At 41.7% G+C, this 24428-nt stretch overlaps 1 protein-coding gene across 20 annotated transcripts in view; it reads right to left on the bottom strand.

Moving 5' to 3' along the window:
* LOC110526596 (adenylate cyclase type 2) overlaps positions 1-24428 on the bottom strand; it is an 84260-nt gene that overhangs the window by 34509 nt on the left and 25323 nt on the right. For all 20 annotated transcript variants that reach the window (XR_016496875.1, XR_016496876.1, XR_016496880.1 and 17 more), the window contains one exon: positions 7034-7886. Coding sequence is in view for 8 of the 20 variants with exons in the window: in XM_021607693.3 (XP_021463368.2) it covers positions 7034-7198 (165 nt within the window). In the remaining 12 variants the exon portion in view is untranslated. Of the gene's footprint in view, positions 1-7033; positions 7887-24428 lie in introns of those variants that run through there.

Raw genomic sequence — 24428 nt, 5'->3', positions numbered from 1 at the left:
CACAATTAGACCCAACCAAATCATGAGAAAACAAAAAGACAATTACTTGACACATTGGAAAGAACTAGCCAAAAAACTAAGCATACTGGACTGCTATTTGGCCCTAAACAGAGACTACAGTGGCAGAATACCTGAACACTGTGACTGACCCAAAAGTAAGGAAATCAGCAGAGCCTTGCTATTGAGAGAGGCCGCCGTAGGCATAGCCCTCTCTCGCTCTCTCTCTCTCTCTGCCCACAAAATGTGGAAACTGAGCTGCACGTCCTTACGTCCTGCCAAATGTATGACCATATTAGACACATATTTTCTTCAGATTACACAGACCCACAAAGAATTTGAAAACAAATCCAATTTTGATAAACTCCCATATCTATCACGTGAATACCACAGTGTGCCAACACAGCAGCAATATTTGTGACCTGTTTCCACATGAAAAGGACAGTCAGTGAAGCAAACACCATTGTCAATGCAAACTACACTGAACAAAACTATGAACACAACATGTAAAGTGTTGGTCCCTTTTTTCATGAGCTGAAATAAAAGATCCCAGAAATGTTCCAGGTGCACAAAAAGCGTATTTCTCAAATTTTGTGCACAAATATGTTAACATCCCTGTTAGTGAGCATTTCTCCTTTGCCGAGATAATCCATCCACCTGACAGGTGTGGCATAATCAAGAAGATGATTAAACAGCATGATCCTCACACAGGTGCACCTTGTGCTGGGAACAATAAAAGGTCTCTAAAATGTGCAGTTGTGTCACAACACTGCAGATGTCTCAAGTTGAGGGAGCGTGCAATTGACATGCTGACTGCACGAATGTCCACCAGAGCTGTTGCCACTGAATTTAATGTTTATTTCTCTACCATAAGCCGCCTCTGTCGTTTTAGAGAATTTGGCAGTACTTCCAACTGGCCTCACATGTGTAACCACTCCAGCCCAGGACCTCCACATCCAGCTTCTTCACCTGCAGGATTGTCTGAGACCAGCCACCCGGACAGCTGATAAAACTGTGGGTTTGCACAACTGAAGAATATCTGCACAAACTGTCAGGAACCGTCTAAGGAAAGCTCATCGGCGTGCTCGTCGTCCTCACCAGGGTCTTGACCTGACTAGGCAGGTAGGCAGGTATAAGCTACGGACAACAAACCCAATTGAATTTTATCGAGATACTGTGACGAGATCCTGCAGCCCATTATCGTGCCATTCATCTGCTGCCATCACCTCATGTTTCAGCATGATAATGCACAGCCCCACGTTGCAAGGATCTGTATACAAATCTGAAAATGTCCCCGTTCTTCCATGGCCTGCATACTCACAAGACATGTCATCCATTGAGCATGTTTTGGTTTCTCTGGATCGACATGTACGACAGCATGTTCCTATTCCCGCCAATATCCATTAACTTTGCACAGCCATTGAAGAAGTGGGAAAACATTCCAAAAGCCACAATCAACAGCCTGATCAACTCTCATGCAGCGCGAGATGTGCCGCATTGCAGAGGCTAATGGTGACTGGTTTTCTGACCCACGTCCCTACTTTTTTTAAGGTATCAGTGACCAACAGATGCATATCTGTATTCCCAGTCATGTGAAATCCATAGATTAGGGCCTAATTAATTTATTTCAATTGACTGATTTCCTTATACGAACTGTAACTTTCAACAAAAATGTTTAAAAAACACAACATGCAACAATCAGTTTATATTGATCTGTCTATTTATTTTCCCTTTTGTAATTCAACTATTTGCATAGTTACAACACTATACATAGTCAGCAATATAACATTTGAAATGTTAATTTCAGATTATTTATTTCACTTTTGTTTAATATCTATTCCACTTACATTTGCAAATGTAAACATGTTTCCAATGCCAATAAAGCCCCTTGTTTTCCTTTAGGAGAGAGCAGTAATGAGACCTGATGATGGACCTAATTTGGCATCAACACCTGAATGAGAAAAGTGCTACAGTGCCTCAGGCCCTGCCAATGTCAACAGCATGAGTGTGTCCCAAATGACACCCTTTCACTTCTACAGTGCACAACTTTTGACCAGAGCCCTTGTCAAAAGAAGTGCACAATTTAGGGAATAGGGTGCCATTTTAAGAAGCAACCACGTCTTTGTTCACCGGCTGACTGACTGAAGCCCTGTAAAACAACACATTTCACTGCACCTATCCCGTGTTTGTGACAATAAGGCAGTTTGACAACCTGACAACCTGTCAGTTTATTAGGTACACCACCTTGTTCACAAAAATGGATTGCTCCTACGTGGCTGTGGCATTACTATGTAAAGTAGGCATCGAGGCATTCGATTGAACAGCTAGTGACCTATGCGACTGAGCGTGGTATGATCAGTGCCAGGCGACCTTCTGGGCTTTTCACACACGGCAGTGTCTAGGGTTTACCGAGAATGGTGGGACAAACAAAAAACATCCAGCCAATCAGCAGTCCTGGGGGCAAAAACAGCTCGTTGATGAGAGAGGTCAAAGGAGAATGGCAAGGATCATGCAAGCTAACAGGCGGTCCACAAACAGGCAAATAATGGCATCCAACTGGCCTCACATCCACAGACCACGTGTAACCACGCTAACTCAGGACCGCCACATCCGGCATCTTCACCTGCGGGATCATCAGAGGGGGGAGGGCGGGATGCTGAGGAGTATTTCTGTCGGTAATAAAGCCCTTTTGTGGGAAAAAAAATTCTGGTTGGCTGGCCCTGGTTCCCAAGTGGGTGGGCCTATGCCCTTCGAGGCCCACCCATGGCTGCACCCCTGCCCAGCCATGTGAAATCCATAGATTAGTGTCTAATGAATATATTTCAATTGACTGATTTCCTTATATGAACTGCAACTCAGCAAAATCTTTGAAATTGTTGCATTTATAGATTTTTTTTAATGTACTTCCCCCTCAGCTCAGACCTGCAATAACACTCATAACACTCCTATTTATTACGCTGAGGGAACCTAGACTACAGTTCAAAAGTTTGGGGTCACTTAGAAATGTCCATGAAGACATACAGTGGGGCAAAAAAGTATTTAGTCAGCCACCAATTGTGCAAGTTCTCCCACTTAAAAAGAAAATCACATTGTAGGATTTTTAATGAATTTATTTGCAAATTATGGTGGAAAATAAGTATTTGGTAAATAACAAAAGTTTATCTCAATACTTTGTTAAATACCCTTTGTTGGCAATGACAGAGGTCAAACGTTTTCTGTAAGTCTTCACAACGTTTTCACACACACTGTTGCTGGTATTTTGGCCCATTCCTCCATGCAGATCTCCTCTAGAGCAGTGATGTTTTGGGGCTGTTGCTGGGCAACACGGACTTTCAACTCCCTCCAAAGATTTTCTATAGGGTTGAGATCTGGAGACTGGCTAGGCCACTCCAGGACCTTGAAATGCTTCTTACGAAGCCACCCCTTCGTTGCCCGGGCGGTGTGTTTGGGATCATTGTCATGCTGAAAGACCCAGCCACGTTTCATCTTCAATGCCCTTGCTGATGGAAGGAGGTTTTCACTCAAAATCTCACGATACATGGCTCCATTCATTCTTTCCTTTACACGGATCAGTCGTCCTGGTCCCTTTGCAGAAAAACAGCCCCAAAGCATGATGTTTCCACCCCCATGCTTCACAGTAGGTATGGTGTTCTTTGGTTGCAACTCAGCATTCTTTGTCCTCCAAACACAACGAGTTGAGTTTTTACCAAAAAGTTATATTTTGGTTTCATCTGACCATATGACATTCTCCCAATCTTCTTCTGGATCATCCAAATGCTCTCTAGCAAACTTCAGACGGGCCTGGAAATGTACTGGCTTAAGCAGGGGGACACGTCTGGCACTGCAGGATTTGAGTCCCTGGCGGCGTAGTGTGTTACTGATGGTAGGCTTTGTTACTTTGGTCCCAGCTCTCTGCAGGTCATTCACTAGGTCCCCCCGTGTGGTTCTGGGATTTTTGCTCACCGGTCTTGTGATCATTTTGACCCCACGGAGTGAGATCTTGTGTGGAGCCCCAGATCGAGGGAGATTATCAGTGGTCTTGTATGTCTTCCATTTCCTAATAATTGCTCCCACAGTTGATTTCTTCAAACCAAGCTGCTTACCTATTGCAGATTCAGTCTTCCCAGCCTGGTGCAGGTCTACAATTTTGTTTCTGGTGTCCTTTGACAGCTCTTTGGTCTTGGCCATAGTGGTTTGGAGTGTGACTGTTTGAGGTTGTGGACAGGTGTCTTATATACTGATAACAAGTTCAAACAGGTGCCAGTAATACAGGTAACGAGTGGAGGACAGAGGAACCTCAAAGAAGAAGTTACAGGTCTGTGAGAGCCAGAAATCTTGCTTGTTTGTAGGTGACCAAATACTTATTTTCCACCATAATTTGCAAATAAATTCATTAAAAATCCTACAATGTGATTTTCTGGATTTTTTTTCTCATTTTGTCTGTCATAGTTGAAGTGTACCTATGATGAAAATTACAGGCCTCTCTCATCTTTTTAAGTGGGAGAACTTGCACAATTGGTGGCTGACTAAATACTTTTTTGCCCCACTGTACATGTCCATGAAATGTCCATGAAAACATACATGAAATGAGTTTCAAAATGAATAGGAAATATAGTCAAGTTGACCAGATAATTATTTTTTATTTAAATAATTGTGTCCTTTGCTTTCGTCAAAGAATCCTCCATTTGCAGCAATTACAGTCTTGCAGATGCTCTGCAAAAACACATTCATGTTTTTAGTACACAATATTTTTGATTTCTTTATTTAACCGTTATTTAATTGATTAGCGATTTTATTACACAGTATGCCTACACATTGATCGGCTACAAAATATATATTTTTAAAGAAAACGCACTGAAACCAAAATACCTTTAGTTTTGGTGATCCTCTCAACTCCGGCTAATTTTTAAAGTCCTCTCATGGTTACGGTCCTAACACTAGAACAGGTAGCACCATAGAAAGAAGCAGGCTTGATGAAAACATTGTCCATATCGTCTGTTCTCTTTGGTCACAATGTCATTTTTGCAGGTAGGGGGATGTTCACACCTACAGTAGCCAGGCTATAAAGAGTCTATTGTCCTGCTAATCAGTCTACAAGTGTTTGAAAACCTGTTTTCAAAAATGCCACCAGCTGTTCATCACTACTGTAAATAAAAACAGCATCTTGTTTACATTCTTTATTATAACCACAATGTCACAAATCATTTGTATCTACCTTTCCAATTACTTTTAGAGTTTGGGATTTACAAATGTGTGCTTTTCATGTCATTTAAAAAAAATCCAGTTCGGATTTAAGTATAACTTTTGAGTGACGCCTTTAGTGAGAGGTCTAATGCCTTAATATTTAATCATATCTGCTCTCCGAATTCATATCTAAGGGGCATTTTTCACGCCATTAGTCATTACATTGTTTTAGTTTGAATGTGCAGACTGGCACTAAGAACAGGGGGAACGTTTCCCTAGTCAGCACCATTATTAGTGCAATGCCCCTTAAAGTGTTGCTCTGTGCAACCCAGTGGGGCGGTGTGGGGGTCCACCCCCCCCCAACCCCCTTCCTCATGGGCTAGATCAATCTTCTGTGCGCGGTCTGCGGCCCATCCCGTGCCCCCTGCCCTCGTTCTTTGAACCTCATGCGCCCACTGCTGTTTCAGTGGATACAGCTGGAGAAGTGCAAGGCAATCCCATTGTGCGCCACTCGGGAGCCGTGACCAATATATATAGTCCTGCTAATAACAGGGCTAATAATATATCTGTGAGAATATCCAAAGTGACATTTATATAATTCTAAATTAATAATACTAATCGTTTAATTTATTTTAAAAATAACAATATTTTGGAGATGATTTAATTTTCAAATAACGTAAAATGTGTGAGAAAAAAGCCATTCTTGAACATTGTTACTAATTTGTAAATAAAGCCAGTTTGTTATTTTGAATTATTTATTTCTGTTTTTAGAGGGAGAGAAACCAAAAACCTACAGTCATCTCATGGGTCTCCCAGTCAAGGTATCGAACCAGCATCTGTAGCAACACAGCTTTCACAGCTATGCAGTGTCTTAGACCACTGCACAACTCAAGCATTGTACCACATGACCAGTTGGGAGTGGGCTACAGTACTACAGTAAGAGCAAAATAATCCTAAAAATATATTTTAAAAACTTTAGTTTAACAATAGTTTTAGTAAGTTATACTGATCGTGCACAATTATCAGTTTCTATTTAGGTTTATGCCGCCCATTCATTATCAGAGACATAGTAGGACCCAAAAGCATAATCAGTGCTCCAACTCCCCCTTGAGCTGGTCCGGAGCAATGAAGGGGTGATGCAGGGTACCTTACTAAACCACAAATTACCTCTAAATCCCACAGCATAATCACAAAACTTTTAGTGGAGCAACCACTGTATGTAGATATTCCATTAAAAATCAGCCGTTTCCAGCTAAAATAGTCCTTTACAACATTAATAATGTCTACACTGTATTTCTGATCAATTTGATGTTATTTTTAAACCTTTCTTTCAAAAATAAAAATATGACCCCAAGCTTTTGAACAACAGCATCATCTCTCGTGTATTGCCTTGACTGTTGTTTCGAGGAGACATAAAACAACGACCTCTAATATCTAGACACAATTATTCAATGTACTACAGAAAAATAACATACTACTTCTGAACAAATTCTTAGTTACAATGACGGCCTACCAGGATTAACTGCCTTGTTCAGGTGCAGAACGACAGCTCGGGGATTCGATCCAGCAACCTTTCAACTGGCCCAACGCTCTAACCACTAGGCTATCTGCCACCACACAATGGTGTCTTTAATGTGCTAATCTTCATCCATTATCGGTCAACTCATCCAGAGAGGACATCACACCCCCACAGGGGATATTACTAAGTCATTCAAAAAAGCTGGGCTCTGATGTGTAGCATACTGTCACTTCATACATGGGTAGGTGCACACACACTTCTAGGTCTCGGTAGATAACGTCACTTACACAACGGCCGCTAGCTAGCGATTCCACAACACACACACGAACTCACCAGGTGCAGGGCGAAGAAGAGGATGATGAGGACTCCACAGGACAGCATGGAGAGGCCCAGTAGCAGCACTAGAGGCTGGTACTGGCTGATACAGGAGAACTTCCTGTACAGGGCCTCATGTTTCAGCTCCTGGTCATTTAACAGGTACTTCCCTTTAGCCGGCATGGTGGTGGTGACCTGTTCACTACTAAAACCCTGATAAAAGGTTACGGGCTGCTGGTTTTAACATAGAAGCATTTTTGTCAGCTTCCACTGTCCTCTAAGAGTTGCTAAATTTCCTCTCCACCACTCCTTACACAGGTATGGTAGGCAGGGAATAATGCTGAAAACACCACCCCACAGGGTAGGGCAGGGTAGGAGCCGTCTTCTGCTGTGACTGAGACAGACGTGTGTGTGTGTGTGTGTGTCTACAGATCCACACATCCAGGTGGGCAGGTTTGCTGAGGCTTTCTAGCTCATACTACTCAAGTGCAGTTGTCGATGTTATCCCTCATGGGCATTTTTAATATGTTCCTCTCTTCTTTCACTCACAGGTTTTGAACTTGCTCTCTCTTTCTCCCTCTTTTATCTCCCTTTCTGCATTGGCAGGCAGACCCAGTTCATCCTTGCCAGCTACTGTGGTCCATTCTTCAGTGGGGTTGAGTAATGATCCCAGCGCTGAGAGAAGAGACCGGGGGAGGAGGAGAGTCTAAGGAAAGAGGAGAGGAGGAGAAAGAGGGTGGAGCCTGGGAGGGTGGAGAAGGAAAGAGGGGTCGTCAAGGATTCTTCCAGGATTCAGGATTCTGTCCCATCAGTGCTGAGCGGGTAGAGAGAGGGGCCCAATGTAGCTCCACCCACTGGAGCTGTCAGAGGCCTGGGGATTAGACAACAGAGAGAGACTGGGTGAGTTTACTGGAACCACTTATCAAGACAGAAGTAGAATGAAATAGCAATCCACAACACTTGAGGGGCATGGCTCTTCAAAGCACTTTCTCTTGTTGACATGTCAGAAAATGTTGATGCACACTCACTAAGCTTGTTATGTTTCAATAAACAGATTACATTTTTATCTGGCAGTGAGAATTTAAAAAAAACAGTTTAGCGATATGATTTCAAACTACATTACTGTCTGCCAAACTGTACACAGTTAGAGTACAGTGAGTCCCTTCATATGACTGACTGTTGTTTAGCCAAGGGTGTAAATTATCACAAGTGAGTGAATCTTCAATCCTCATTCAACCAAAGCCCTGCAGTTGTTCCCACGATCAAGAAAGCCTGGTTTGTCTGTATTCAGTCCCAGTCCTCAGTCTCTGTCCCGGTTTGGCCACAGCTCCATAGAGAACTGCCATGATGACACCTAGACCTTCTAATGAATAAGCTCTCCATAGAGAACTGGCATGATGACACCTAGACCTTCTAATGAATAAGCTCTCCATAGAGAACTGGCATGATGACACCTAGACCTTCTAATGAATAAGCTCTCCATGGAGAACTTTACTCGAGAATACAGCGTCAAGGGAAGAACTCTTGCATCATGAAACAATACACTGGTCTCGACTTAATTTATTTATATCTTATTAATTTTACTCTGACAAAACACATTCAGCATTGTGGAGTTTAAACGCTAGCCAAGAGTCTCAGTCTATGTCTGCCAAGAATTGTACCTTAGCAATCCATTATTCACAAGAGTTTAAGGAGATTATCACTTTAATACACAACACATTTAAAAGATAGACCTGTTTATTTTCCTACAGTCCATGTTTTGTTAGGATCTATTGGCTGGGCAGAGTATGTACTTTGCTCCAGTCTTAATGAGCACAGAGCAGAGGCCACTAAAGCCAGTCAGTATATGAGGAGTCTGATTTGCCTTAGTCGGTCTGCCCTCGCTGGCTCCCTGTCACGCAGGAAGTTTGCTCAGTGAATCAGAGGCTACGTGGTATTTACAAAAAGGCTGAATGAAAAATACATTCAGGAGGCTCTTGTCTCAAGCACGCAGTAGGACGTACTAGGCATCCTTATCTGGTTGGTTTAAAGAGGGCCCAGCGGCTGGTCTTTGTCTCACCTGGTAATAAAATCACAGAACACAACAGCACAGCTACAATATGGGCGTGACCGTAAACCATTGGGCTCAGAGACTGATAATGATATCACTTCTCATTTTGTAGAAGGGATTACATTCTTGGCTTCATAAACAGGCTGGTGTGTTTGGGAGGCGCAAGATGTTGCTGGGTTGAAACGATATGAAATTAAGCTTGCATAAAGTTAGTTAATATAAACCTCATCTCAGCAGTTGCTAATAGTCTTGACTTCTGGACCTGTCCTAACAGTATGAAGCATTGTTGCTGCAACAGTTGCCATGTGCCATAAAATAGCAAAGGCTGAGGTGGATGAGGTTATGTACCTAAAGGCCAGAGAGGGAGAAACACCTGTTGGGCTGTGTGAATGGATATCCCAGCCAGCCAACCACTCAGGATGCTCCAGTCAGAGTGACAACCTGCTCTGTCACAACAGGACGTGTGTTGATGGAGGTCCGGTCAGCAATTTATTGTGTTGGTTAAACTGGGATCACTTTCATTGTGTGCATTTCAATGTTAGGAGGTCAGGACAGTGAGGAAATAATGAAGACATTTGGAGAGCAGCCTCGTACTGGGGCAGATGGCCCAGTTCCCCACGATGTTAACGATCAGTGAATAGGTCCGTCTCAGTCGGACAGTAGGATACTAGTACTGATCATTCCAGGATGTTTTGTCCAGAGGCAGCCATTTAACACCACCATAGAGCGCTTGATACGGCTTGATATTACAGCTCCCAGCCCAACAACCGCTTTATGTTTCAATTCAAAAGTTGTCATGGCAAAGGACAGATGCAGCGGATCTCTGTCTGTCTCCGCCGCTGAGTGGAGTCGTGCGGAGCAGTGCTGGAATAGCGGCCTGGCTTGAATAGGCTGGAGTCTCTCAAGAACAGGATGAATAGCAGTAACTGCACTGCATTGTCGGGGAGGCCTTTCTCTGAAAGAGCTGAGGCAAATCGAGGCATTCTCACAGAGGTCTCGCAAACTGGTGTCATTTGACTCCTGGAGCAGCACAAAACCACAGACGTCATCACCAACCCAGAGCCCAGCCACCGAGATTGGGAACGCACATGGTTGCTGTCGCAAACTGGAAACGTGCATTAACACAAGATAATAGAGGACGTGATGTTCAAGGGACTGGATGTTGTCTTCTCTTCGGCCTCGCAACATGTGAGGGCTAGGAAATGAAAAAAGTTGCCACAACATTTGAAGGGGAGCAAACTATATTTGAGCTGGTGGGATTGTGGTGCAGAAGACCACCTTTCATACTACATTTTTATGTGGCAGAGTAAGCCACAGCTGGGCAATTCCATTATTTTTCACTTTTAAATGTACACTATCGTTCAAAGGTTTGGGGTAACTTAGAAAGGTCTTTGTTTTTTAAAAGAAAAGCAACATTTTTGTCCATTAAAATAGCATCAAATTGATCAGAAATACAGTGTAGACATTGTTAATGTTGTAAATGACTATTGTAACTGGAAACAGCATATTTCTTATGGAATATCTACATAGGTTAACAGAGTAGAGGTCGACCGATTAATCGGAATGGCTGATTAATTAGGGCAGATTTCAAGTTTTCATAACAATCAGAAATCGGTATCTTTTGGCGCCGATTTGCAGATAAAAATAATTTAAAAAAAAAAAGTATACCTTTATTTAACTAGGCAAGTCAGTTAAGAACACATTGTTATTTTCAATGACGGCCTAGGAACGGTGGGTTAACTGCCTCGTTCAGGGGCAGAATGACAGATTTTCACCTTGTCAGCTCAGGGGATCCAATCTTGCAACCTTACAGTTAACTAGTCCAACGCAATAACGACCTGCCTCTCTCTCGTTGCACTCCACAAGGAGACTGCCTGTTACGCGAATGCAGTAAGCCAAGGTAAATTGCTAGTTAGCATTAAACTTATCTTATAAAAAACAATCAATCATGATCACTAGTTAACTACACATGGTTGATGATATTACTAGATATTATCTAGCATGTCCTGTGTTGCATATAATCTGACTGAGCATACAAGCATACAATTATCTAACTGAGTGGTGGTAGGCAGAAGCAGGCGCGTAAACATTCATTCAAACAGCACTTTTGTGCGTTTTGCCAGCAGCTCTTCGTTGTGCGTCTAGCATTGCGCTGTTTAAGACTTCAAGCCTATCAACTCCCGAGATGAGGCTGGTGTAACCGAACTGAAATGGCTAGCTAGTTAGCGCGCTAATAGCGTTTCAAACGTCACTCGCTCTGGGCCTTCTAGTAGTTGTTCCCCTTGCTCTGCATGGGTAACGATGCTTTGATGGTGGCTGTTGTCGTTGTGTTGCTGGTTCGAGCCCAGGGAGGAGCGAAGAGAGGGACGGAAGCCATACTGTTACACTGGCAATACTAAAGTGCCTATAAGAACATCCAATAGTCAAAGGTTAATGAAATACAAATGGTATAGGAGGGAAATAGTCCTATAATTCCCATAATAACTACAACCTAAAACTTCTTACCTGGGAATATTGAAGACTCATGTTAAAAGGAACCACCAACTTTCATATGTTCTCATGTTCTGAGCAAGGAACTGAAACGTTAGCTTTCTTACAAAGCGCATATTGCACTTTTATTTTCTTCTCCAACACTTTGTTTTTGCATTATTTAAACCAAATTGAACATGTTTCATTATTTACTTGAGGCTAAATTGATTTTATTGATGTATTATATGAAGTTAAAATAAGTGTTCATTCAGTATTGTTGTAAATTGTCATTATTACAAATAAATAAATAAATATTTTTTTTTTTATTTTTTTTTTTATTTTTTAAATCGGCCCATTAAATCGGTATCGTTTTTTTTGGTCCTCCAATAAAATCGTTATCGCCGTTGAAAAATCATAATCGGTCGACCTCTAGTACAAAGGCCCATTATCAGAAACCATCACTCCTGTGTTCCAATGGCACGTTGTGTTAACTAATCCAAGTTTATAATTTTAAAAAGGCTAATTGATCATTAGAAAACCCTTTTGCAATTATATTAGCACAGCTGAAAACTGTTATTCTGATTAAAAACTTATTCAGGCTAGGGTCTATTTTTCTCCACTTCCTGTCTGACTGACGTGCCAAAAGTAAACTGCCTGTTACTCAGTTTGTAGAAATGTTAGTCATGTATGAGACTATAACACAATTGAGTTTGAATATGGTAGGAGAAAATCCAAAGAAAAACCAACCGGTTTTTGAGAGCCCTTCTCTTCCAACGAAACGTATAGGGTCATATCCAAATCCAGCTCCCAGATTGCAATTCCAATGGCTTCCACTAGATGTCTCCAGTCTTTGTTTCAGGCTTGTTTCTTCCCAAACATGGAAGAATTTTGAGTTTTAGTAATGGGAGTCAGAGTTGGAAATCAGTCTGTGCGCGCGCAACGAAGAAGACGCACAACTGCTAATTTTGCTTTTCTATTGAACATACTTCTTTCCGTATGAAATGTAGTTTTATTGGGATTAAATAGTAATGTATTTTGACTTGTTTTAACAAAGTTTTGCGGTAGCTTTTTGGATTTATTTCTCTGCATGTTGAATGAGTGGATTACTCAAATCGATGGCGCCAACTAAACAGACATTTTGGGATATAAAGAAGGATTTTATCTAACAAAACGACCATGCATATTTTAGCTGGGTCCCTTTGGATTGCAAATCAGAGGAACATTTTCAAAAAGTGAATATTTAAAAATCGGCATTTGCGATTTTATGAAGCTTGTGCTGGTTGAAAAAATATTTTGATGTGGGGCGCCGTCCTCAAACAATCGCATGGCATGCTTTCGCTGCAAAGCATATTGTAAATCGGACAATGCAGTTAGATGAACAAGACTTTAAGCTTTTAACTGATAAGACACTTGTATGTACCTAAATGTGTAATATCCATAGTTTGTATGATTATTTATTTGAATTGCATGCCCTCCAATTTCCCCCCGGAAGTTGGGCTTCTAGCCCTAAGACGTTTTAAAGAAGCAATAAAACTGGCCTTCTTTAGACTAGTTGAGTATCTGGAGCATCAGCATTTGTGAGTTCGATTACAGGCTCAAAATGGCCAGAAACAAAGAACTTTCTTCTGAAACCTGTCAGTCTATTCTTGTTCTGAGAAATTAAGGCTATTCCATGCGAGAAATTGCCAAGAAACTGAAGATCTCGCACAACGCAGTGTACAACTCCCTTCACAGAGCAGCACAAACTGGCTATAAATAGAATAGAAAGAGGAGCGGGAGGCCTCAGTGCACAACTGAGCAAGAGGACTAGTACATTAGATTGTCTAGTTTGAGAAACAGACGCAACTGGCAGCTTCATTAAATAGTACCTGCAAAACACCAGTCTCAACGTCAGTGAAGAGGCAACTCTGGGATGCTGGCCTTCTAGGCAGAGTTGCTAAGAAAAAAAACAGACTGGCCAATAAAAATACAAGTTTAAGATGGGCAAAAGAACACGGACACTGGACAGAGGAACTCTGCCTACAAGGCCAGCATCCCGGAGTCGCCTCTTCACTGTTGACGTTGAGACGGGTGTTTTGCAGGTACTATTTAATGAAGCTGTCAGTTGAGGACTTGTACGCCTATGTAAATATTGCATAAAATTTTTTTAACAAAAAATTGAATAAAAAAAAAGCAGTTTCCAGCTACAATAGTCATTTACAACATTAACAATGTCTACACTGTAATTCTGATCAATTTGATGTTATTTTAATGACAACATTTTGTTGCTTTTCTTTCAAAAACAAGGACATTTCTAAATGACTTCAAACTTTTAAATGGTAGTGTATGTGTTATGGCTTTACACCTCCTGCAATAATGTGGATCAAGAGTTACTTGTCTAACAGAACACAGAGGGTGTTCTTTAATTGAAGCCTCTCAAACATAATCCAGGTAGAAGCAGGAACTCCCCAGGGTAGCCGTTTAGGCCCCTTCCTTTTTTCAATCTTTATTAACGACATGCCACTGGCTTTGAGTAAGGCTAGTGTGTCTACGTATGCGGATGACTCAACACTATACACGTCAGCTACTACAACGACTGAAATGACTGCAACACTTAACAAAGAGCTGCAGTTAGTTTCAGAATGGGTAGCAAGGAATATGTTAATCCTAAATATTTCCAAAACTAAAAGCACTGTATTTGGGGCATATCATTCACTAAACCCTAAACCGCAACTACATCTCGTAATGAATAATGTGGAAGTTGAGCAAGTTGAGGTGACTAAACTGCTTGGAATAACTGTGGATCAAAACATATTGATACAACAGTAGCTAAGATGGGGACAAGTCTGTCCATAATAAAGTGCTGCTCTGCCTTCTTAACAACACTATCAACAGGGCAGGTCCTACAGGCCCTGGTTTTGTCGCACCTGGACTACTGTTCAGTAGTGTGGTCAGGTGCCACAAAGACGGACTTGGGAAAATTGCAGTTGGCTAAGAACAGGACAGCTGGCCCTTAAAAGTACACGGAGAGCTAACATTAATTACAGGCATGTCAATCTCTCACGGCTCAAAGTGGAAGATAGATTGACTTCATCATTACTTGTTTTTGTAAAAGGTGTTGAGAAGCTGAAGGTACCGAGCTGTCTGTTTAAAATACTAGCACACAGCTCAAACACCCATGCATACCCCACAAGACATGCCACCAGAGGTCTCTTCACAGTCCAAGTACAGAACAGACTATGGGAGGCGCACAGTACTACATAGAGCCATGACTACATGGAACTCTATTCCACATCAGGTAACTGATGCAAGTAGGTAAAAATACACCTTATGGAACAGCGGTGACTATGAAGTAAGACAAACACACAATGCACACACATACACATAGATTTTGCGTTGTAGATTTGTAGTATGGGGCTGAGGGCACACACTTAGTGTGTTGTGAATTCTGTAATAAAAGTATTGTAATGTTCCAAAAATTGTATAACTGCCTTAGCAGCAGCTAATGGGGATCCATAATAAATACAAATACCCATCTACCAAAAGGTTCCCTTCTTTGCGAGGCATTGGAAAACCTCCCTGGTCTTTGTGGTTGAATCTGTGTTTGAAATTCATTGCTCGAATGAGGGACCTATAATTGTATGCTTGGGGTACAGATATGAGGTAGTATTTCAAAAATTATGCTAAACACTATTATTGCACACTGAAGGAGTCCATGCAACTTATTATGTGAATTGTTCAGCACATTTTTAATTCTTAACCTATTTAGGCTTACCATAACAAATGGTTGAACACTTAGAGTCAAAACATTTCAGCTTTACATTTTTTATTCATTTGTGAAAATGTCTGAAAAAGATAATACCCCATAATGTCAGTGGAATTATGTGTAGCCTAGTGACACAAAATCTCACTGTAATCCATTTTACATTCAGATTAACACAACAAAATGTGGAATAAATCAAGGGGTGTAAAAACTTTCTGAAGGCACTGTATATCAAGCAAATAAGTGCATTTCACTCAGGGCGCTGCATTCAGTCTCGTTTAACCAGGCTACCAGAGTCAACCAACTCACCACACAACAGAACCATGTCTGCACTTCCTCATAGCTGACATATATGTACAGTAATGCACTGTCGTCAAATTAGATCTGCCTCCCATCTCCCCCTCCTCCCTCAACCCCAGTAGCATCATCCAGTGGTATTGGATTAGCTTTGTGCAGCAGGGAGAGCTGTCGAAAGATAATGACATTTACAGGATGTTATCTCAGGCTGTTTTCAGCTCTTTACTTTATCATAGCTTGTTTATGATAAACACAGGAAGTGTAGGCGAGAGCGAAAGCGTGGGTCGGAAGCCAGGCCCTTGTCACATACAAGTGTTTCACATTCACTTCCACAAATGCTGTGTCACATACACACAAGTGGAGCCATCCATTTTGTTACATGACACACACACACACAATGAATGGTCCCTGGACAGTGATATTCATGGAAAATTCATAATTAAAAGTCAATATCTAGGTTGAATCAATCAGACTGGGTAATGTTCTGTTCTCTCAAGATGTAGCTAATTATGGTCATGATGAGAACCACTGTTTGCACATTCAATATCATAAGTGTTCCTTCCTTCCCATACTGAATAATCAATAGCTCCCTGTGCATGCGAGTAAAGCATTTTTCTAAAATGGAGACAAAAAGAAAACACTGGAGGAGGAAAGAAAATTAAAAGGAAAGAAAGAAGAGAGCATTGTTTCCAGTCAGTGCAGCCAACCACATCCCTATTTCTGGTTTCATAACCCCTCTGTTAGCAGAGCCAGGCCAGGCTGAGGCGAGCTGGCTAAGTGCCCCAGCCCAGGACCTCTCAACCCACAGCAGCCTGCTAGGGTCTGGCTCTGGACCCCTCTCACGGCCCTCCCTGGCCCTGCGACCACCACCACGGCACTGATCATGGAGCCATAATGATCACTCTGTACGCTAGCCAATGAACTACTGACAAAGACTCATAGAAATCTCAGCAAGTACATCATAGAAATATTATGATCTACACACTCAAAACCCTTAAATAATCCCAAGAGTGCAGCGCAGTACAATACAGTAGATTATACAACAGGTAGGTCTAATACTAGATGCTGATTGGTTAGAAATCACATTCCAGACGGTGTCTATTCCACAAAATACCACTGGCTAAATATATGACGCTGAAGTGCCTATTTACTCTGTTCCATCTGACTGTGCAATCCAGTGTCTCATCAACCCAGCCAAGCAATTTATATATACAACATATACACTGTAAAAAAGCATCTAGACATTATCTTCCATTTCTTTTAGACTAGCATTGGGGTTTCAACAGCGGAGAATAGTAATAACCTTGGTCTGTCTCTCCAACATTCGCAACATTGTTTCAACATTGAAATTCGATCTCCAGCTGTCCTATGGTAATGAACATGTCCGGAGTCGGGACAAGACAGACAGGCAGCTTTTCTCAGCCATTCGAAATCATGAATCAGCATAATACTTTTTATGGGTACCTTTCACAGCAATTACAGCTGTAAGTCTCTCGGGGTGTCTCTATAAGCTTGGCACATATCTAGCCACTGGGGTTTCTGCCCATTCTTCAAGGCAAAACTGCTCCAGCTCCTTCAAGATGGATGGGTTCCGCTGGTGTACAGCAATCTTTAAGTCATACCACAGATTCTCAATTGGATTGAGGTCTGGGCTTTGACTAGGCCATTCCAAGACATTTAAATGTTTCCCCTTAAACCACTTGAGTGTTGCTTTAGCAGTATGCTTATGGTCATTGTCCTGCTGGAAGGTGAACTTCAGTCCCAGTCTCAAATCTCTGGAAGACTGAAACAGGTTTCCCTCAAATTTCCCTGTATTTAGCGCCAGCCATCATTCCTTCAATTCTGACCAGTTTCCCAGTCCCTGCCGATGAAAAACATGGGATGGTGTTCTCGGGGTGATGAGAGGTGTTGGGTTTGCACCAGAAATAGCGTTTTCCTTGATGGCCAAAAAGCAACATTTTTGTCTCATCTAACCAGAGTACTTTCTTCCATATGTTTGGAGAGTCTCCAACATGCCCTTTGGTGAACACCAAACGTGTTTGCTTATTTTTTTCTTTAAGCAATGGCTTTTTTCTGGCCACTCTTCTGTGAAACCCAGCTCTGTGGAGTGTACGGCTTAAAGTGGTCCTATGGACAGATGCTACCATCTCCACTGTGGAGCTTTGTAGCTCCTTCAGGGTTATCTTCGGTCTCTTTGTTGCCTCTCTGATTAATGCCCTCCTTGCCTGGTCCGTGAGTTTTGGTGGGCAGCCTTCTCATGGCAGGTTTGTTGTGGTGCCATATTCTTTCCATTCTTTTATGATGGATTTAATGTGGCTCCGTGGGATGTTCAAAGTTTCTGATATTTTTTTTATAACCCAACCCTGATCTGTACTTCTCCACAAATTTGTCCCTGACCTGTTTGGAGAGCTCCTTGGTCTTCATGGTGCCGCTTGCTCTGTGGTGTTGCAGACTCTGGGGCCTTCAGAACAGGTGTGTATAGTTTCCTGAGAATACGAAGCGACCATTTCTGTCGACGCCGGATGCAAGATATGCTGAGATCATGTGACAGATCATGTGACACTTAAACTAAAAGAGTTGACTTCTGAAGGTAATTGGTTGCACTAGATCTTATTTAGGGGCTTCATAGCAAAGGCGGTGAATACACATGCACGCACCACTTGTTTAAAAAAATTCTAAAAAATAAAAAACAGACAAGTATTTTTTTTTCATTTGGACTATTTTGTGTATGTCCATTACATTAAATCCAAAATTAAATTAACAGGTTGAAATGCAACAAAATAGGAAAAACGCCAAGGGGGATGAATACTTTTGCAAGGCACTGTACCATTTTGTTATACAGTGTTGAATGACATATGTCAGTAAGTCAGTGAACTAGTCACAACTGAGCTTCCAGAGAGCAGAGCTGTATTTATTTCCTCCAAAATAAAATTATCTAACTATGAGTACATGAATGAATATACCGACATCAATATTATGCATACAGTATGTGTTTTCTACTGTATAGACTGTTTTTACACAGCTGCAAACTGGGCAGACATGACTTTCCATAAGCATATAGGAGTCCACTGCATACTATAGCAGCAGCACCGTCCACGTATCATGGGCATTTGGCTGATATTGTTCATTATGATAAATAACCTATAGGGTCCTACTAGAGAAATGTGAGGTTTAGTGCATCCGGCGCCGACAGAAATGGTTGCTTCGTATTCTCAGGAAACTATGCAGTATTATGTTTTTTAATGTATTATTTCTTACATTGTTAACCCAGGAAATCTTAAGTTTCATCACATACAGCCAGGAGGAACTATTGGATATAAGAGCAACGTCAACATACCAACGAGGAATATGACTTTCCCGAAGCGGATCCTCAGTTTGGACCACCACCCAGGACAATGGATCGGATCCCAGCTGGCGACCCAAAACAACGGCGGGGGCAGAAGAAGTGGTCTTCTGGTCAGGCTCTGTAGACAGGCACATCGAGCACTGCTCCCGAGTTTACTACTCGCCAACGTCCAGTCTCTTGACAACAAGGTAGACGAAATCCGAGCAAGGGTTGCCTTCCAGAGAGACATCAGAGACTGTAAAGTTCTTTGTTTCACAGAAACATGGCTCACTCGAGACACGCTATCAGAGTCGGTACAGGCACCTGGTTTCTTCACACATCTTCACACATCGCGCCAACAGAAACAAACAACATAGGCCATTCCAAGACATTTAAATGTTTCCCCTTAAACCACTTGAGTGTTGCTTTAGCAGTATGCTTATGGTCATTGTCCTGCTGGAAGGTGAACTTCAGTCCCAGTCTCAAATCTCTGGAAGACTGAAACAGGTTTCCCTCAAATTTCCCTGTATTTAGCGCCAGCCATCATTCCTTCAATTCTGACCAGTTTCCCAGTCCCTGCCGATGAAAAACATGGGATGGTGTTCTCGGGGTGATGAGAGGTGTTGGGTTTGCACCAGAAATAGCGTTTTCCTTGATGGCCAAAAAGCAACATTTTTGTCTCATCTAACCAGAGTACTTTCTTCCATATGTTTGGAGAGTCTCCAACATGCCCTTTGGTGAACACCAAACGTGTTTGCTTATTTTTTTCTTTAAGCAATGGCTTTTTTCTGGCCACTCTTCTGTGAAACCCAGCTCTGTGGAGTGTACGGCTTAAAGTGGTCCTATGGACAGATGCTACCATCTCCACTGTGGAGCTTTGTAGCTCCTTCAGGGTTATCTTCGGTCTCTTTGTTGCCTCTCTGATTAATGCCCTCCTTGCCTGGTCCGTGAGTTTTGGTGGGCAGCCTTCTCATGGCAGGTTTGTTGTGGTGCCATATTCTTTCCATTCTTTTATGATGGATTTAATGTGGCTCCGTGGGATGTTCAAAGTTTCTGATATTTTTTTTATAACCCAACCCTGATCTGTACTTCTCCACAAATTTGTCCCTGACCTGTTTGGAGAGCTCCTTGGTCTTCATGGTGCCGCTTGCTCTGTGGTGTTGCAGACTCTGGGGCCTTCAGAACAGGTGTGTATAGTTTCCTGAGAATACGAAGCGACCATTTCTGTCGACGCCGGATGCAAGATATGCTGAGATCATGTGACAGATCATGTGACACTTAAACTAAAAGAGTTGACTTCTGAAGGTAATTGGTTGCACTAGATCTTATTTAGGGGCTTCATAGCAAAGGCGGTGAATACACATGCACGCACCACTTGTTTAAAAAAATTCTAAAAAATAAAAAACAGACAAGTATTTTTTTTTCATTTGGACTATTTTGTGTATGTCCATTACATTAAATCCAAAATTAAATTAACAGGTTGAAATGCAACAAAATAGGAAAAACGCCAAGGGGGGATGAATACTTTTGCAAGGCACTGTACCATTTTGTTATACAGTGTTGAATGACATATGTCAGTAAGTCAGTGAACTAGTCACAACTGAGCTTCCAGAGAGCAGAGCTGTATTTATTTCCTCCAAAATAAAATTATCTAACTATGAGTACATGAATGAATATACCGACATCAATATTATGCATACAGTATGTGTTTTCTACTGTATAGACTGTTTTTACACAGCTGCAAACTGGGCAGACATGACTTTCCATAAGCATATAGGAGTCCACTGCATACTATAGCAGCAGCACCGTCCACGTATCATGGGCATTTGGCTGATATTGTTCATTATGATAAATAACCTATAGGGTCCTACTAGAGAAATGTGAGGTTTAGTGCATCCGGCGCCGACAGAAATGGTTGCTTCGTATTCTCAGGAAACTATGCAGTATTATGTTTTTTAATGTATTATTTCTTACATTGTTAACCCAGGAAATCTTAAGTTTCATCACATACAGCCAGGAGGAACTATTGGATATAAGAGCAACGTCAACATACCAACGAGGAATATGACTTTCCCGAAGCGGATCCTCAGTTTGGACCACCACCCAGGACAATGGATCGGATCCCAGCTGGCGACCCAAAACAACGGCGGGGGCAGAAGAAGTGGTCTTCTGGTCAGGCTCTGTAGACAGGCACATCGAGCACTGCTCCCGAGTTTACTACTCGCCAACGTCCAGTCTCTTGACAACAAGGTAGACGAAATCCGAGCAAGGGTTGCCTTCCAGAGAGACATCAGAGACTGTAAAGTTCTTTGTTTCACAGAAACATGGCTCACTCGAGACACGCTATCAGAGTCGGTACAGGCACCTGGTTTCTTCACACATCTTCACACATCGCGCCAACAGAAACAAACAACATAGGCCATTCCAAGACATTTAAATGTTTCCCCTTAAACCACTTGAGTGTTGCTTTAGCAGTATGCTTATGGTCATTGTCCTGCTGGAAGGTGAACTTCAGTCCCAGTCTCAAATCTCTGGAAGACTGAAACAGGTTTCCCTCAAATTTCCCTGTATTTAGCGCCAGCCATCATTCCTTCAATTCTGACCAGTTTCCCAGTCCCTGCCGATGAAAAACATGGGATGGTGTTCTCGGGGTGATGAGAGGTGTTGGGTTTGCACCAGAAATAGCGTTTTCCTTGATGGCCAAAAAGCAACATTTTTGTCTCATCTAACCAGAGTACTTTCTTCCATATGTTTGGAGAGTCTCCAACATGCCCTTTGGTGAACACCAAACGTGTTTGCTTATTTTTTTCTTTAAGCAATGGCTTTTTTCTGGCCACTCTTCTGTGAAACCCAGCTCTGTGGAGTGTACGGCTTAAAGTGGTCCTATGGACAGATGCTACCATCTCCACTGTGGAGCTTTGTAGCTCCTTCAGGGTTATCTTCGGTCTCTTTGTTGCCTCTCTGATTAATGCCCTCCTTGCCTGGTCCGTTTTGGTGGGCAGCCTTCTCATGGCAGGTTTGTTGTGGTGCCATATTCTTTCCATTCTTTTATGATGGATTTAATGTGGCTCCGTGGGATGTTCAAAGTTTCTGATATTTTTTTTATAACCCAACCCTGATCTGTACTTCTCCACAAATGTGTCCCTGACCTGTTTGGAGAGCTCCTTGGTCTTCATGGTGCCGCTTGCTCTGTGGTGTTGCAGACTCTGGGGCCTTCAGAACAGGTGTGTATAGTTTCCTGAGAATACGAAGCGACCATTTCTGTCGACGCCGGATGCCGGATATGCTGAGATCATGTGACAGATCATGTGACACTTAACCAGTTAGAGCTCTAGGGGCGCTATTTCATTTTTGGATAAAAAACGTTCCCGTTTTAAGCGCGATATTTTGTCACGAAAAGATGCTCGACTATGCATATTCTTGACAGTTTTGGAAAGAAAACACTCTGAAGTTTCAGAATCTGCAAAGATTTTGTCTGTAAGTGCCCCAGAACTCATTCTACAGGCGAAACCAAGATGATGCATCACCCAGGAATTAGCAGAATTTCTGAAGCTCTGTTTTCCATTCTCTCCTTATATGGCTGTGATTGCGCAACGAATGAGCCTACACTTTCTGTCGTTCGCCCAAGGTCTTAGCAGCATTGTGACGTATTTGTAGGCATATCATTGGAAGATTGACCATAAGAGACTACATTTTCCAAGTGTCCGCCTGGTGTCCTGCGTCGAATTCGGTGCGCAATTGCCAGCTGCTTCTACTTTACCATTTGATTCAGGGGAGAAAGCATGTGTCCAAGAACGATGTATCAATGAAGAGATATGTGAAAAACACCTTGATGATTGATTCTAAACAACGTTTGCCATGTTTTCAGTCGATATTATGGAGTTAATTTGGAAAAAAGTTCGCGTTTTGAGGACTGAATTTTCAGATTTTTTTTGGTAGCCAAATGTGATGTATAAAACGGAGCTATTTCTAATACACAAGGAATCTTTTTGGAAAAACTGAGCATCTGCTATCTAACTGAGAGTATCCTCATTGAAAACATCAGAAGTTCTTCAAAGGTAAATGATTTTATTTGAAGGCTTTTATGTTTTTGTTAATGTTGCGTGCTGGATGCTAACGCTAATGCTAACGCTAAATGCTAACGCGAAATGCTAACTCTAGCTAGCTACTTTTACACAAATGATTGTTTTCCTATGGTTGAGAAGCATATTTTGAAAATCTGAGATGACAGTGTTGTTTACAAAAGGCTAAGCTTGAGAGATGGCATATTTATTTCATTTCATTTGCGATTTTCATAAATAGTTAACGTTGCGTTATGCTAATGAGCTTGCTGATAGATTTACACAATCCTGGATACAGGGGTTTTTTCATAGCTAAACGTGACGCAGAAAACGGAGCGATTTGTCCTAAACAAATAATCTTTCAGGAAAAACTGAACATTTGCTATCTGAGAGTCTCCTCATTGAAAACATCTGAAGTTCTTCAAAGGTAAATTATTTTATTTGAATGCTTTTCTGTTTTTTTGTGTAAATGTTGCCAGCTGAATGCTAATGCTAAATGCTACGTTAGCCATCAATACTGTTACACAAATGCTTGTTTTGCAATGGTTGAGAAGCATATTTTGAAAATCTGAGATGACAGTGTTGTTAACAAAAGGCTAAGCTTGAGAGCTAGCATATTTATTTCATTTCATTTGCGATTTTCATGAATAGTTAACGTTGCGTTATGGTAATGAGCTTGAGTCTGTATTCACGATCCCGGATCCGGGATGGGGAGATCAGAAAGGTTAAACTAAAAGAGTTGACTTCTGAAGGTAATTGGTTGCACTAGATCTTATTTAGGGGCTTCATAGCAAAGGCGGTGAATACACATGCACGCACCACTTGTTTAAAAAAATTCTAAAAAATAAAAAACAGACAAGTATTTTTTTTTCATTTGGACTATTTTGTGTATGTCCATTACATTAAATCCAAATTAAATTAACAGGTTGTAATGCAACAAAATAGGAAAAACGCCAAGGGGGATGAATACTTTTGCAAGGCACTGTACCATTTTGTTATACAGTGTTGAATGACATATGTCAGTAAGTCAGTGAACTAGTCACAACTGAGCTTCCAGAGAGCAGAGCTGTATTTATTTCCTCCAAAATAAAATTATCTAACTATGAGTACATGAATGAATATACCGACATCAATATTATGCATACAGTATGTGTTTTCTACTGTATAGACTGTTTTTACACAGCTGCAAACTGGGCAGACATGACTTTCCATAAGCATATAGGAGTCCACTGCATACTATAGCAGCAGCACCGTCCACGTATCATGGGCATTTGGCTGATATTGTTCATTATGATAAATAACCTATAGGGTCCTACTAGAGAAATGTGAGGTTTAGTGCATCCGGCGCCGACAGAAATGGTTGCTTCGTATTCTCAGGAAACTATGCAGTATTATGTTTTTTAATGTATTATTTCTTACATTGTTAACCCAGGAAATCTTAAGTTTCATCACATACAGCCAGGAGGAAC

This window comes from Oncorhynchus mykiss, chromosome 6 (genome assembly GCF_057628025.1).
Source record: "Oncorhynchus mykiss isolate SJ-2025 chromosome 6, ASM5762802v1, whole genome shotgun sequence".
Lineage (NCBI taxonomy): Eukaryota > Metazoa > Chordata > Actinopteri > Salmoniformes > Salmonidae > Oncorhynchus > Oncorhynchus mykiss.
This window is presented reverse-complemented; position numbering and strand designations above follow the sequence as displayed.